Source organism: Carassius carassius, chromosome 6 (genome assembly GCF_963082965.1).
Source record: "Carassius carassius chromosome 6, fCarCar2.1, whole genome shotgun sequence".
Lineage (NCBI taxonomy): Eukaryota > Metazoa > Chordata > Actinopteri > Cypriniformes > Cyprinidae > Carassius > Carassius carassius.
Window position 1 is genome coordinate 38,714,707 of NC_081760.1, and position 16,446 is coordinate 38,731,152.

Below are 16,446 nucleotides of genomic sequence, written 5' to 3' on the forward strand. Positions count from 1 at the left end.
AATTGTGAAACTTGTGTATTAAATAAGTTCAATGCACACCGACTGAATTAGTTTTTGTCTTTGGTGCTTTTAATTGTGATGATTTTGGCTCACTTTTAACAAAAATCCACCAATTTACGATCTCAACAAATAAGATAAGACCAATAAAAAAATAAAATAAATAATAAATAATGAATTGGTGGCCCTCTGGAAGTATGTTAATTTACTGTACATGTACTCAATACTTGTAAGGGCTCCTTTTGCTTGAATTACTGCCTCAATTCGGCGTGGAATAGAGATGATCAGTTTGTGGCACTGCTGAGGTGGAATGGAATCTAGTGTTGGGCGATATGGTAATTTTTCAAATTGTCATATCATCAGCCCGTGAGATCGATGATAAGAGACAGACTCTTTGATCTTGATATAGCATAATTATTTGGTATTTTAAACTGTGCAGGTGCGTGAGTGAGAGCCTATGGAATCACCAATAATAAAAAATAATAATTTCAAACATACTGATAAACAAACGTTAAATATAAAAATACTGTATAAAACAGCTATTTCATATATAGTTGGACGCAACTGTAATATCGGGCGTCCTGTGACAAATCTGCCGCATCTGCACACTGAAGTTATCAGTCTAAATGATCTGCAAAATCAGTCAACGGAGAAAATCGATAGTAGCTTTATTAAAGTATAACAGTTTAACACTTATATTGGACAAAAAAGGACACGTTAAATATAAAGTTTTCAAAACAGGTAAATTCATATATTTGGAGTAAAGTTCAATTGATCCAGTGCATCAGTCATAAAGCGCCCCATGACGAGCTCGTCGCACCGCCACAGGAACAAGAATACCCCCTCGTGTGTGAAACGGTGTGCTGAAGTGAAATAGCTGGGCAGTTTGATAGCAGAGTTATAATAGGCCGCCCTATAAAAATAAAAATAATAATAGTTATTATTATTACTACAATGGCCCAACACCAGCAGCAGATGACATTGTTGAAAAGCAATACATATTATTAAGAATATTAAGGCAATATTAAGAAGATTTGGCATTTTCAATTAATTTAGACCTGTTACATTCTTCTTATTAAGCCTATTATTATTATTATTATTATTATTATTATTATTATTAGATAAGGCCTACTTTTATTATTCAATTACAATTAATTTGCCCTGCAATAATAACTGACACACTGTGATGATAAGAAAAGATTTGGCTATTATGGCCACAATAAAAATATTAAGGGAATAATTCAAGGCAGTTATATCAGCTGTTCACTGGAATTACTCTTGCGCAAAGTTACACACACTTGTCTATCATTCAGGTCTCCGCCCACAAATCAATATGTAAAATGTTTGCTGTGTGTCCAAAACACTACATCCTCTTCTTTTTATTCTGAATTTGAAAAAGAAAGAAAGAAATAATTGAATGATTATATTTTTAATACAGGCATCAAGAACATTAGTCATGAGAAGAGGCTAATATGTATTTTTTCATTATCTAGTGCAGAGGTTCTCAACTCTAGTTCAGCTCCAACCCAACCTTGACCAAACCCACTGCCAGTAACTTTCTAGTGATCCTGAAGAGCTTGATGAGCTTGCTCAGGTATGCTTGAATAGGATCGGAGCTAAACCTCTGCAGGAAAGGCGACCTAAAGATCCAAAATTGAGAGCCCTGATCTAGTACTGTATGTGATCCTACTTACTGGAATATTTTCATACACAGAAGAGTTCAGTTCAGGTTTACAAACATCAGGGCCACGTAGAACAGCCTTTATGAATGAAGAGACAACATAAAATCAGAACGGTGTTATAGAAATTTCTGTACAACAGACATGGAAGAGAAGACAATGCTGAATAAAGTCGTAGTTTTTGCTATTTTTGGACCAAAATGTATTTTCAATGCTTCAAAAAATTCTAACTGACCCTCTGAGGTCACATGGAGTACTTTGATGATGTTTTTATTACCTTTCTGGACATGGACAGTATACCGTACACACAGTTTCAGTGGAGGGGCTGATCTTAAAGGGGCTATATCTTAAACTGTGTTCCAAAACGGAGGTCTTACGGGTTTGAAACAACATGAGGGTGAGTTATTAATGACATAATTTAGATTTTATAAGATACAATTTTATAAGATTTTAATAAGACATTTGCTATTTTCACAATGATATTGAAGAGTGTTTAATTTCCTTAGGCTACAACTGAAGAGAGTTTAGTCTTTTGTAGGAAAACCTCTGCTAAAACACCTACCATTTCATTGGCATAAACAGGTTCATTCAATTCATTATTGCAAGATTTGTGCCGGTCATGATGAGGTCCCGAATGATTGACCTTTGCCATTAAAAAAAAGAATAGGTAGAGAATAATTAATGTCTGTAATCATCTCAAGAGATAAAGCCACAAATTCAGACTTTCAGTGTTTGAGTTCAATAACCTGATCAGTAAATTACTAATAATCGAATTAATATCCTCACCTGAGCTTTATTTCTCTTTTTCATCCACCTTTAAAGACAATGATTTGATACAATTACAGCCAATCACAACTCGATTTGATGATGATTTGATGAACAATTTGATGTTAGTTTAGACATGTGATCAGTATCACACACACACACACACACACACACACAAATCTTACCAAATCAGCAATATTGTTATTATAACTGCAGCTCCACAAACCACTCCAGCAGATATGTACAAAATCACCAGACGTCCTGTAACAAAGACAACAGAGTAAAATATCTGGACAGATTCACTTCAGAAAGAGTAATATATGAGCTGTTCTACCTTTAACAGTGACAGTAACAGCGTCTGATCTCTGAGATCCATGTTGATTGTGAGCCTCACAGTAGAAGCGTCCACTCTGTAGTGCACTGAAACTCTGTCCAGATCCAACAGCTGAGCTTTGATTCTCCTTAAACCAGCTGAAGTTCAGAGCAGGAGGGTTTGAATCACTGCTGCAGATCAGAGTCACTGAATCTCCCTCCACTATTACACCAGATCCACTTATAGACACTGACACATTCCTGGGAGGATCTAAAACAGACACAAAAAAAGTATAGTTACAAATATAAAACCTTTTTTTTAAGTACTAATGAGTCTGTACTCACAGGAGACATTGAGCTGAGCAGCAGGAGAGATGTAAGTGTGTCCATGTAGAGCACAGCTGTATCTGCCTGCATCCTCTCTTCTGACTGACTGCAGCAGGAGTTGATTGTTTCTGTCTCTTCTCTCAGTTAATGGCTGTGAGTTTCTGTACCAGATGAATGTTGCTCTGTCAGTCAGAGTGCAGCTGCTTTTACATGTCAGACTGACATTATGACCCTCTGTCACTCTCTCAGGAGCCTCCACCTGAAGATCTGAACACAACACACACATTATATCTAGTGCTGCTGTCATACACTGATTATTATTCAACATAATGCACAGAAGAAGAGCTCAGCCTCATGAAAGTCACCTGTGACAGTGAGAGTCACTCCTGGATCACCAGTCCATTTTCCTTTTGTGTCATTAGTGATGAATCTGAAACAATACATGTGTTGGTCCTTCTGTGTCACATGACTCAGTCTGATGGTGCAGTTCTGCTGTTTGTCTCCCAGATACTGAAGCCTCTGACTGTATTCAGGATCCTCAGACAGATCTGGAGACTCTTTACACTTTACAGGGTTTTTGGTCCAGAACACTTTCTCAATCTTATATCCAGTAGGGTATGTATAAGTGCAGTTCATTATCACTGATGAGTTCTTTAGTGCACAGATGTGTGAAGGATTGTAACTCACACCCCAACCTTTTTCACTGAAAACATCTGAAATGAGTTTTGTTTTATTTAAACAAATACTACAATTAATATCAATATTTGTTAAGTAAAACAACATTAAGATAATTTTGGCATTACATTACAGTTTTTTTCTATTCACAACTGGAGCTACATGTGCAAAACTCTAACTACAGTCTGCACTACCAACCGTCACCTGAGCTAAACAGTTCACATCACCTGCAAAACTCATTCCAAGCAACACAACTCTTAACACATGGCTCAAAACAGGCTCAGAGCATCCAAACACTACACACAACCCTCACTGAGATAACACACACTGTCACTCAGAACACACCGAGAGGAGAAACACTAGCATCAAACACCAATACACATTTAACAAATTTCCTAAACTCTTAACACACCAACACACCTAAAACACACAATTGGCAAAACGGTTAATTTCATGCTCAAAATCACACATTGTAAACTAAACTCCAAATCTAATTTTCAAAATACAATAATACACTAACACAATACACTATGTCTACCAAAACACTGCAAACATGTTTCAAAATCAAATAATTATTCAAAACACTAACACATGTTCTCTTCCAACAGGAACATTTAGTCAATCATAACACAATGACAAAAAAAACACTATCATCAGCTGAAATTACAGAAACTGCATTATTTTATGTGACAGGTCTGCCCTTATACAATGGACAGTACAGTATATTGTATTGATCAGAGATTGTGTTTTGCACTGTAGTTTCTTTTGAAGCCTCTCTACATTTTTGTTTTGTTGGGTTTAGTAAATGCATGCATTTTGTCACAAAAAATGAATGACCATCTCAGAGTAGCTTTATAGAATGTACAGTTACAGTTCTAAAAAAAAGACAGAGACAGAATTGGTGCAGTAAAGACTTTATTTGCAAAAGGACATTACTGCAAGATATACAAACAGAAAAAGCACCGGAATAATAATTAAAAAAAACAAAGTAAACTTCTAATCTGCCCGGTCTTCTGCATTTGGCCACATGTTCTCATCCACATCACACCTGATATCTTCTCTGGCAAGGCATCGTGGGAAGAATCTTTTTGCATGCCTTATCCACCCCTGGCAGTGTTCAGCTGTGATGTCTTGGCATGCAGCATCCATTGCATCCAGGAGGGACATTTGGTCATGTGGGCGATGGTCAAAAACCTTCCATCTCCAGGATGAGAAAAACTCCTCAATGGGGTTGAGGAAAGGGGAGTAAGGAGCAAGGAAAAGGGACACCATCCTAGGATGGGCGTCAAACCATGCTGTGACTGCACGGGAATGGTGGAATGCCACATTGTCCCATGTGATCACATATATTGGCAAGTGGTCTCCCACCTGTCCCCTTTCTACCTCTGGCACCAATCTTTCGTGCAGGTCTTCTAAAAATAGGAGAAGGCGGTCGGTGTTGTAGGGGCCAATCTCACATTTATGCAGGAGTGCACCATTGTTGGAGATTGCGGCACACATGATGATGTTGGCTCCTCTCTGGCCCGGCACGGTAACTGTGGCCCTTTTGCCAATTATGTTTCTCCCACGGCGACGCCTTTTCGCCAAGTTGAAGCCAGCCTCGTCAACATAGATAATTTCATGTGGGACTTGATTGGCCTCCAACTCCATGACTCTCTGAAAGTAATTAGACACAGTGTATGTACATGCTGTGCTGTACTGTATATCTACTGTATGTCCTAATGTACTCCAGGTTTATAGAGTAGTTTACTGCAAAACACACTGTGTATAGTACAGTAATGACTGTATTGCATAACCTTACCTGGACGTATTGGTGACGGAGTTCTTTGATGCGCTCACTGTTCCTTTCAAAAGGAACTTTGTATAGTTGTTTCATTAGGACTCTGTGTTTAGCTAGAGTCCGAGAAATGGATGTTATGCTGATTGCTGCAATGTTCCCAAAGACAAGGTTGTCCTCTACAACTCTGGACTGAATGTCCTTCAGTTTTATTTCATTGTCAGCAATCACCATGTTGACAATAGCAAGTTCCTGTTCTTCATTCAGGAGCTTTCCTCTGCCCCCTGAGGGAGGTAGACGTTGAATCCTTAGAGGAACAAAATACAGTTACATATTAGAGACCGGAGGCATACAGTCACTCTAATACTGTAAATGGTAATATTACAGTATTTACAGTACACTTTGCTGTAGGAGAAGCAATATCCTACCTGTTGGTTTCTCTGAAAATACGGACAATGGATGCCATTGTGTCCCGGCTGAGATTTGGTTGTACTCGTTCACCAGCCTCTCTATATGATAGCCCATGGTTTATGACATGGTCAATGATAGTTGCTCTTATTTGATCAGTTACCCTAGCTCTGGTCCTTCTTTGAGTGCCACCACGCATTCTAACTCCTCTCCCTCGCCCCACTCCTCTGTCTCGTCCTTGTCCTCGCCCCACTCCTCTCCCTTGTCCTTGGCCTTGTCCTTGCCCCACTCCTCTCCCTTGTCCTTGCCCCACTCCTCTCCCTGGTCCTTGTCCTTGTCCTCGCCCCACTCCTCTCCCTTGTCCTTGGCCTTGTCCTTGCCCCACTCCTCTCCCTTGTCCTTGCCCCACTCCTCTCCCTGGTCCTTGTCCTTGTCCTTGCCCCACTCCTCTCCCTTGCCCTTGTCCTTGCCCCACTCCTCTTCCTTGTCCTGGTACTCGTCTTCCTCTCCCTCTTGCAGGCATTCTTTCTTTCTTTCTTTCTTTCTTTCTTTCTTTCTTTCTTTCTTTCTTTCTTTCTTTCTTTGTGTTGCTCTATATTGTTTCTTTTCCACACAAGATCAGCCCAAAGAGTCCTCTTTTAGAACATATGATCATGTGATTGAAAGAACCTCAACACCTGAGTGTGCCTCCTAGATGGGAATCAGCTGTGATTTATATATTTGCATAACTTCAATAAGCTGTTTCTCATTAGCAATGGAATAAAATACAGGAAATATATTTGTGTTTCAATTCACAATATGAACAGCTGTTTACCTTGACTTTAGCCTGTAAGGTTAGGTTTAGAACATGGTGTTATCTGTTCTGACATACAGTGTTAAATCATTGGTAAATTTGGCAGTAAATATCCATTGTTTTGGTCTTGTTTGAGCTTGTGTGTAAAAGAAGTTCAAGCATTTTAAATTTGTGTTAATTGTATGCATTTTGTGTTAAAGCAACAAGAAATGTGTTAATAGTATAGCTTACACAGGCGGATGTAGTGCTAACTGTGTTAAGAGTTTTGGAAAATTGTTAAAAGTATTGAAAAATCTGTCATAGCAATCGTAAAAAACTGTAATGAGAAAAAAGGTAAAACTAAAACTACATACTGTAATTCGAACAAATAATTTTCAGGGCTAATCCTGAAATTGCAATCAGCAGTGTTTGAAAGGCAGAAGGCTGAAATCTATTTTGTTTTGAATGTGTGGTTCACAGTTTTGACAGCAGTGTGTTAGCATTTGAACAAAGTGCTGTAAATCCACAGTGTTGTGCAGGTTGTGGTTAAAGTCATGGAATAAGTGTGTAGAGTTTTGAAAACTGTGTTCAAGCAATGAAAAACGAACTAGAGTTTGGTCCACATGAACTGCTGCTGTGCAGACTGTAGTTAGAGTTTTGCACATGTGACTCCAGTTGTGCTCACTGTCGTTTAGCAATCGAAAAAAACTGTAATAAGGAAATCACTGGATAGACATAACAAAGACACACTTCATGTGGGACTTTATGCTGGTAGTAGGAACATGTCTTTTGTCATTCCGTTTTTTAAATAGTCAATGGAACTAAATTAACACGTTAAACACTCTTGAGACATAAACAGCATGCTGTACTATTATAGACTGACGAAAATAAAAGCACATACAAGTGTTTCAAAACTCACTGTGAATCATGAGGAGAAAGATCACAGGAAGAAGAGGAGCCATTCTGACTGACATCACCATAGCAACAACTACAACACAGCAATTACAACATTCCAGCATGACTGAGATGAAACTGTGAGGTGGATATTTTACAAGAAAAATACTTTTCATTCTTTCTAACTCAAATTTTCATGTTCTTTGTAATTATTTTTTAAATATACAGGGGCGGAGCCAGGGGGTGGCCACCACTGACCTACCTTGGCCATCCTGCTCAAAACTGAAGGTTTTGTCCCCTTTTTCTTAATGAGAAATGCATGTATTAAGATGCAGAACCAAAGTATTTCTTAGCATCCACATCAAACAGGAAACTTTTCAGACGTGCACTTCGCCTCAGTGCCAGGCCTGTGTCAAATGAGCGCGGACAAAGTTCAGCAGCCAACTGAACTTCAGAAGAACAACAGTGAACTGTGGTGTGATGAGATGTTGTTAGGCTGTATGTCAGTAAAACAAACTTTGCTGTCCTGTCCACCATCTTACTGTGCTCACAGCACACACTCTTCAACAGTACGCAAATATGTGGCGCACTCTCTGATTGCGTCATCATAAATAAGCACACAAGAAACTATGAGCATACAACGTAGTTCTGTCGTCAGTTAAAGGGTAACTTCACCCCAAAATGAAAACCGTGTCATTATTCACTTACTCCCATGTCGTTCCAAACCTGAAAAAGCTGTTTGCCTTCAGAACACAATGTAATATATTTTGGATGAAAACCAAAATGACACTGTCCCATACACTTCTAGTAAATACTACACAAATTCTACACATCAAGTAAATAACAGTCAAGGTCCAGAAAAGGTATGAAAGTCATCATCGTAATACTTTACCTGCCATCAGATGTGCAATCTGGGTTATATGAAGCAATGGTAACATTTTTTGTTAGTGAGGAAAACTAAAATAACGACTTTATTCAACAATTCCTTTTTCAACAGTCTCCTCTGTGTCTCTCCATAGGTTGCTGACATGAGGATAAGTGATTAATGACAACATTTTCATTTTGGGTAGTATCCCTTTAAGTCATGAAATTACCAAAAAGGTGATTATTGCTGCAAACTGCATGCACGTATGTATGCGTTGCATTTCAGAACATCTCTCAAAGACATGTAGTAAAATATATTCTGCAATTCCAGATCCAAAAATAAGGCGATAGCTGATATGTCTTTTTTATTTATGTATTTGTAATTTAATGTAGGAAACATAAAAAAGTAAATGTGACCACAGTGCAATTATATTAGAAAATATGCACATTGTTTCCTCCATTCATTTGAAAAGTACAAGTGAAAATTAAATGTATAAATGACTCATTTTACATTCTGGTATTTATGTTCTGTTGACTTCTGGCCTTTTTCACATTCTTATCACTATCTGCATGTGTCATCCATGAGTAAGCAGTGTAGTAGACACAAGCTTTTATGGGTTTTGAGAACCAGAACCAAGCTAACTGAGCAATAAAGCTATAGTGAGCCCCTTTATTTAAATACCTGGAGGTGTGTAATAACACAAAAATGGTCATATTCACTCAGTATTACTTGATATAATACTTCACAAATATCTCAATTACAATTAAGTAGAAATTAATTGTACTCAGCTGTATTTTAGGCACTTAAATAATCTATTACTTTATAGTCAAACACATCTTTATATTGAAATATTGAAGATTTCTGTTCCACCCCAGACTGGTCGCTGGCCCCTCCCTGCCACCTCTATGAAAAACATCCTGGCTCCGCCACTGGAAATATACTAGCAAATTATCAGTGAAAATAGTTTGAAAGGAAACCCTACACCATTTTTTTTTCAGTCTAGTAACATTAATAATCAATTTGATAAAAAAAAAATAGTTCATACCTTAGCGCAGGACACCTCATCAGCTGAAAGGAAATTATACATGAGACATAAGGAAGGTTTACCAGCCTCATTTATAACCAGAGCTGCATCATTTCCTCCTCATTTCCTGTCTTAGTTACATTTTTTTTTACCTCTAGTAATGTAAAATGCTACATAAAAAATTATATTTCTATAGAATTATATTCTATATAATATTGAGGCATGACATTTCGTTCCACTGTATGTCCACACGTGTAGCGGAATGACAATAAAGCTCAACTTGAACAGCTCAGGCTGTAATTGTTTTTTTTTTTTTTTCAGCAGGGCTGTAAGTCCTCTTTGGGAGTGTCCTAAACCAGTGAGGGGTGGAGGAGATCTTAGCTCACTTACTGCTTAATATAGTCACCATTCACCACTGCTACATTTTTTCTATTATATTCTTTGTCAATCTATTAATATGCAAAACATAACAGGGACTGCGTAGATGTCTCTTATTACACATTCACACATCCGATCAGCAGAATCGGGAAAGTTTTATGGCTTGTGGCTTTTATTGCTTTTTATTATTTTTTATTGTATATATTTAAGATTTATTTAATCTTCCGTTCATCTTCGGAACACAGTTTAAGATATTTTAGATTTAGTCCGAGAGCTCTCAGTCCCTCCATTGAAAATGTATGTACGGTATAGATGCAAGAACCAGTTGCATTGGTTTTCGGATCACCAGTACACTGAACCGACCATTTCTGTCGGACACGTCTGATTCGAGAACCAAGAAGCTAATGATACTTCGCATGCATGATTCAGTGTGAAGCTGACTGACACACAGCGCATCTGAACCGAACTGGTTCTTTTGGTGATTGATTCTGAACTGATTCTGTGCTAATGTTATGAGCACGGGTAAACCGATGGCTTGAATAAAGGGCTATCATCGCCTATGATATCATTATGTCCAGTGCAAAAGCGCAAAAGAACCAGTGAACCGTTTTTTTCAACCAGTTTATTGAATCGAACTGTCTGAAAGAACCAGTTCGCGGAAAAGAACCGAACTTCCCATCACTACTGGTGATCCGAAAATCAATATAACCAGTTCTTGACTCGAGAATGAGTCAATCTTTCATTCGTTATCTGACTCGGCTCAGTGTTCATCTTCAGTTCTCTCTTCACAGCAGTTCAGTCAGTGTACTGTTTGAGTAAATGAATTACTCCGGGATATTGGTTTGTTTGAACTCAGAGGGAGTGTCAGCCACATTAAACAAGTTAACAGCTTAAGTAATTTGTGGAGTAATGCGTATTGGAGACGCGAACCATTTCAAACGATTCAGTTCGATTTTGTGAACTGGTTCAAGAAGATCCAGTTACATCGAATGATTCGTTCTCGAATCGGATATCACTACAATGCAGTGAACTCTCTCACAACAGACCGGAAGAGAAGACAATGCTGAATAAAGTCGTAGTTTTTGCTATTTTTGGACCAAAATTTATCTTTGATACTTCAACCAATTTTAACTGACCCTCTGATGTCACATGGACTACTTTGAATATGTTTTTATTACCTTTCTGGACATGGACAGTATACCGTACACACAGTTTCAATGGAGGGACTGAGAGCTCTCGGACTAAATCTAAAATATCTTAAACTGTGTTCCAAAGATAAACGGAGGTCTTACAGGTTTGGAACGACATGACGGTGAGTTATTAATGGCATAATTTTCCTTTTTGGGTGAACTAACCCTTTATCATGTGGATGTTACCCTTAAATTTGTTTTTGTTGGTGTAACCTTATTTAGATCAGAAATAACATTTCTGATTTAATTCAAATCAATTGAGATGTTGCAACATTAAACATTAGTAGAAAGGACAAGGTCAAGCAGAGGTTTCAGTTCCTCGACGTAACGAGCAGAAGCTATAGTTAGACTTCTAGTCACTCACACTAAAGGTAAAGTACCAACCAACACCAATCTTATTTATATATCTGAATGATGGAAATGGACTTTAAGAGTTTGAATAAAACTTCAAGTCATCTGCATTGTTCTCTGTAAATGAGACATTTCTAGACTTTCTAATAGAAGCTAAAAGAGATTTGGGTGTTCGATCATGATTTGGACAGCCACTATAAGGTGCTGTTTCAAACAAAAATACTAATACAAGGATCCGTGTGATATGAAAGACATCCTTATTCACTCAGTCAGGTAAATTAGGAAAATATATTCGCATGCATTGCGACATGTATCCCAAGATAAATTTGAATATTGTGCTCAAAATGCAGGTCACTTTAGGCTTTGGTTGAAAATTTTATAATTTCTACTATTTGTCTTTGACAAATAATTTCTCTTGACAAGTTTTTGTCAGGAGTCTCTCTTGAAGAAACATGCCAAATTTCATTATATATATATATATATATATATATATATATATATATATATATATATATATATATATATATATATATATAATTATTATATTTTTTATTATTATTTTTTTTAAGGGGTCATATGATACAATTGAAAATTTTCCTTTCTCTTTAGAGTTTTAAAACCTCTTGGTCTTGGTTGTGTTAAAATGTCTCATTCTAACACGCCCCCACATGTCTACATCACTGTGTGGGAAGATTTGCATAAAACAGCCCAAATGTTCACAAATAGAAATAAGGTGTAACTTTTATTCTCTCTTTTGCCACCGGTGTAATGTCGTAGAGATGCTGGGTATTTCGTTGTGAAATTGAAACTATTTTGTTTGGGCTTCCTAAACAGGACACAACTAGAAATCAGTGGTTAAGTTGTATTTCAGCTCTGTTCTAGAACAGTTCAATCCAAAAATTCATATGTGTGCAGGACAATGACTATTTCCTGGGAGAGTAGGCTATATTGCTGGTGTCTGTTTCTATAAAGTGGGGCAATTCATTCTTTGCAAGGCCAGTCTGGTGCTTCTGACTCACAGTCTGTATGTATATTTACATATTTAAATAATTTGCCAAAGATGATTCAAACATGAGCTTTGAGCAGTATAGAGTAGCGCTTGTTGTTTGTAGTTTCTCCGAACAAAAATGCAGGCATGGTTTTATATTTATGCAGTGCAATATGCAATGCAACGCAACTTGTAAAAAGACAGTATACAGGTGCTGGTCATATAATTAGAATATCATCAAAAAGTTGATTTATTTTACTAATTCCATTCAAAAAGGGAAACTTATATATATTATATATAGTATATACTTAGTATATTATATTCATTCATTACACACAGACTGAAATATTTCAAATGTTTATTTCTTTTAATTTTGATGATTATAACTGACAACTGATCTGTATGAAGAATTTCAGTCAGGTTTCAGGCCCCACCATAGCACAGAAACTGCACATGTTAAAATTACAAATGACCTGCTTCTTGCGTCAGATCAAGGCTGCATCTCATTTCTAGTTTTACTTGATCTTAGTGCTGCGTTTGACACCATAGATCATGACATACTCATAGATCGATTACAAAACTATACAGGTATTCAAGGGCAGGCTCTAAGATGGTTTAGATCCTACCTGTCTGATCGCTACCATTTTGTTTACTTAAATGGGGAGTCATCTCATTTATCACCAGTAAAATATGGAGTGCCACAAGGATCCGTCCTAGGTCCCCTACTATTTTCAATATACATATTGCCCCTTGGTAATATTATTAGAAAATACGGAATTAGCTTCCACTGTTATGCTGATGATACTCAGCTATATATCTCAACGAGACCAGATGAAACCTCTAAATTATCTATGCTAACAGAGTGTGTTAAAAATGTAAAAGATTGGATGACCAATCATTTTCTCCAATTAAATTCAGATAAGACAGAGATATTAATTATTGGACCAAAAAACACTACACAGAATCTTGTAGATTACAATCTGCAACTAGACGGATGTACCGTTACTTCTTCTACAGTCAAAAATCTGGGTGTTGTATTAGACAGCAACTTGTCTTTTGAAAATCATATTTCCCATGTTACAAAAACTGCATTCTTCCATCTTAGAAACATTGCCAAGCTACGAAACATGTTTTCTGTTTCTGATGCAGAAAAGCTAGTTCATGCATTCATGACCTCTAGATTGGACTATTGTAATGCACTTCTAGGTGGTTGTCCTGCTTCTTCAATAAACAAGCTACAGATAGTCCAAAATGCAGCGGCTAGAGTCCTTACCAGGTCAAGAAAATATGATCATATTACCCCAATTTTACAGTCTCTGCACTGGCTACCTATTAAGTCCAATATCAGTTACAAATTATCATTACTTACCTATAAGGCCCTAAATGGTTTAGCTCCTGCGTACCTAACCAGCCTTCTACCATGCTACAATCCATTACGCTCCCTAAGGTCTCAAAAGGCTGGACTTTTGGTAGTTCCTAGGATAGCAAAGTCCACTAAAGGAGGTAGAGCTTTTTCACATTTTGCTCCAAAACTCTGGAATAGCCTTCCTGATAATGTTCGGGGTTCAGACACACTCTCTCTGTTTAAATCTAGATTAAAAACGCATCTCTTTCACCAAGCATTTGAATAGTGTATCTTAAATTGTGAGTATAGTTGTATCTGATCAAATGCACATTCTTATTCTTTAGCTTGGGTTAAACTAATTAATTTTACTTTGTTGGAACAGCAGCTATGCTAATGATGTCTCTATTTGTTTCTATGTTTTGCTACAGGATTTACATCCCTTGGTAACTAGGATTTACACAAGCTCCAGTCTGGATCCAGAACACCTGAGAAGAGATGATGCTGACCCTCAGAGGACCCCAGATGATGCTAACCCTGAATCAACAACAGAACTAACAAAGTGTGACTGTATCATATAATAATTATTAATTATTAATAATATTAATAATGTTCATCATCTGGCTGACTACGACTTGTATACATTTTTCTACAAATCCTGTCATATGTGCACAAACTGATACTCACCACTTATAAGCTATTACTAAATATTGCAGAAACATCATTTTCTGTAAAGTTGCTTTGTAACGATTTGTATTGTAAAAAACGTTATACAAATAAATTTGAATTTAATTGAATTGAAGTGAACAACTAAGGAAAATCCCAAATTCAGTATCTCGGAAAATTAGAATATAACTTAAGACTAGGGGTGCTCCAATCCGATTCCCTCAGGTGCGTGCTTTTACATAGAGCAGCTGTTACTACACAGAGCCGTTGTTAACTGAGAAGATGCGCAAATCCACGTTCATTTTCAGCGTTTATTTGCGCATCTTCTCAGTTAACAATGGCTCTGTGTAGTAACAGCTGCTCTATGTGAAATCACGCACCTGAGGGAATTTACCGCTGATTAGAGCACCGTCTTTGCTGACGAGATGCACATTAACGTCGGCCGATGATGATCGGAGCACCACTACTTAAGACCAATACAAAGAAAGGATTTTTAGAAATCTTGGCCAACAAAGTATGAAAATGAAAAGTATGAGCATGTACAGCACTCAATACTTAGTTGGGACTCCTTTTGCCTTAATTACTGCAGCAATGTGGTGTGGCATGGAGTCGATCAGTCTGTGGTACTGCTCAGGTGTTATGAGAGCCCAGGTTGCTCTGATAGTGGCCTTCAGCTCTTCTGCATTCTTGGGTCTGGCATTTCGCATCTTCCTCTTCACAATACCCCATAGATTTTCTACCAGCTACTGGTAGCTTTGGCACTGTGTGCAGGTGCCAAGTCCTGTTGGAAAATGAAATCTGCGTCTCAATAAAGTTGGTCAACAGCAGCAAGCATGAAGTGCTCTAAAACTTCCTGGTATACGGCTGTGTAGACCTTGGACCTCAGAAAACACAGTGGACCAACACCAGCAGATGACATGGCACCACAAACCATCACTGACTGTGGAAACTTTACACTGGACCTCAAGCAACGTGGATTGTGTGCCTCTCCTCTCTTCCTCCAGACTCTGGGACCCTGATATCCAAAGGAAATGCTAAATTGACTTTCATCAGAGCACAGAACTTTGGACCACTCAGCAGCAGTCCAGTCCTTTTTGAAGCGAGACTCTTCTGAGGCTGTCTGTTGTTCAAGAGTGGCTTGACACAAGGAATGCGACGGCTGAAACCCATGTCTTGCATACGTCTGTGCTTAGTGGTTCTTGAAGCACTGACTCCAGCTGCAGTCCACTTTTTGTGAATCTCCCCCACATTTTTGAATGGGTTTTGTTTCACAATCCTCTCCAGGGTGTGGTTATACCTATTGCTTGTAACCTTTTTTTCTACCACATCTTTTCCTTCCCTTCGCCTCTCTATTAATGTGCTTGGACACAGAGCTCTGTGGACAGCCAGCTTCTTTTGCAATGACCTTTTGTGTCTTGCCCTCCTTGTGCAAGGTGTCAATGTTCATCTTTTGGACAACTGTCAAGTCAGCAGTCTTCCCCATGATAATATAGCCTACAGAACTAGACTGAGAGACCATTTAAAGGCCTTTGCAGGTGTTTTGCTTTAATTAGCTGATTAGAGTGTGTCACCAGGTGTCTTCAATATTGAATCTTTTCACAATATTCAAATTTTCTGAGATACTGAGTTTGGTATTTTCCTTAGTTGTCAGTTATAAACATCAAAACTAAAAGAAATAAACATTTGAAATATATCAGTCTGTGTGTAATGAATAAATATAATATACAAGTTTCACTTTTTGAATTAAATAAGTGAAATAAATCAACTTTTTGATGATATTCTAATTATATGACCAGCACCTGTAAGTCATTATAATCAGTAATTATGTCCCCACTGGATGCAACAAATGCCTAATTTGTAATGGGTTTTATTGGTTTTGTCTGGTCGTGCAGGGACATGCATCAAAGTATGTTAAGGGGCGTAACATTTTCATCACACGCTTGAGGCATTCGGCCAATCCCGACACACTGGATAGCTGGCCAATCAGAGCACACCTAGCTTTTCAGAACGATGTGTTTTGTAAAAAAAAACGATGC

At 37.7% G+C, this 16,446-nt stretch overlaps 1 protein-coding gene and 1 long non-coding RNA gene across 2 annotated transcripts; both read right to left on the reverse strand.

Annotated features, from left to right (window-relative positions):
- Positions 1-712: 712 nt before the first annotated feature.
- LOC132142061 (uncharacterized) lies at positions 713-2,528 on the reverse strand. The gene is made up of 3 exons (XR_009434020.1): positions 2,239-2,528; positions 1,692-1,757; positions 713-1,381 (listed from the first exon to the last, which is right to left on the reverse strand). It is a non-coding gene; the product is annotated as an uncharacterized LOC132142061 (long non-coding RNA).
- Positions 2,529-2,622: 94 nt separating this feature from the next.
- On the reverse strand, positions 2,623-6,057 carry LOC132141742 (B-cell receptor CD22-like). The gene is made up of 5 exons (XM_059551404.1): positions 5,961-6,057; positions 3,446-3,793; positions 3,099-3,347; positions 2,776-3,024; positions 2,623-2,702 (listed from the first exon to the last, which is right to left on the reverse strand). Exons 1-5 carry the CDS (start codon positions 6,055-6,057, stop codon positions 2,623-2,625), a joined length of 1,023 nt encoding a protein of 340 aa, XP_059407387.1.
- Between the last annotated feature and the right edge of the window lie 10,389 nt (positions 6,058-16,446).

Excerpts from the sequence above, each read along its gene's own strand:
- LOC132141742 (XM_059551404.1), bottom strand. The coding sequence starts at position 6,057 with ATGGGCTATCATATAGAGAGGCTGGTGAACGAGTACAACCAAATCTCA. Across the intron at positions 3,348-3,445 it reads AGTGACTCTCACTGTCACAG|ATCTTCAGGTGGAGGCTCCT; the intron begins GTGACTTTCATG and ends TGTTGTGTTCAG. Across the intron at positions 2,703-2,775 it reads TGTTACTGTCACTGTTAAAG|GACGTCTGGTGATTTTGTAC; the intron begins GTAGAACAGCTC and ends TCTTTGTTACAG.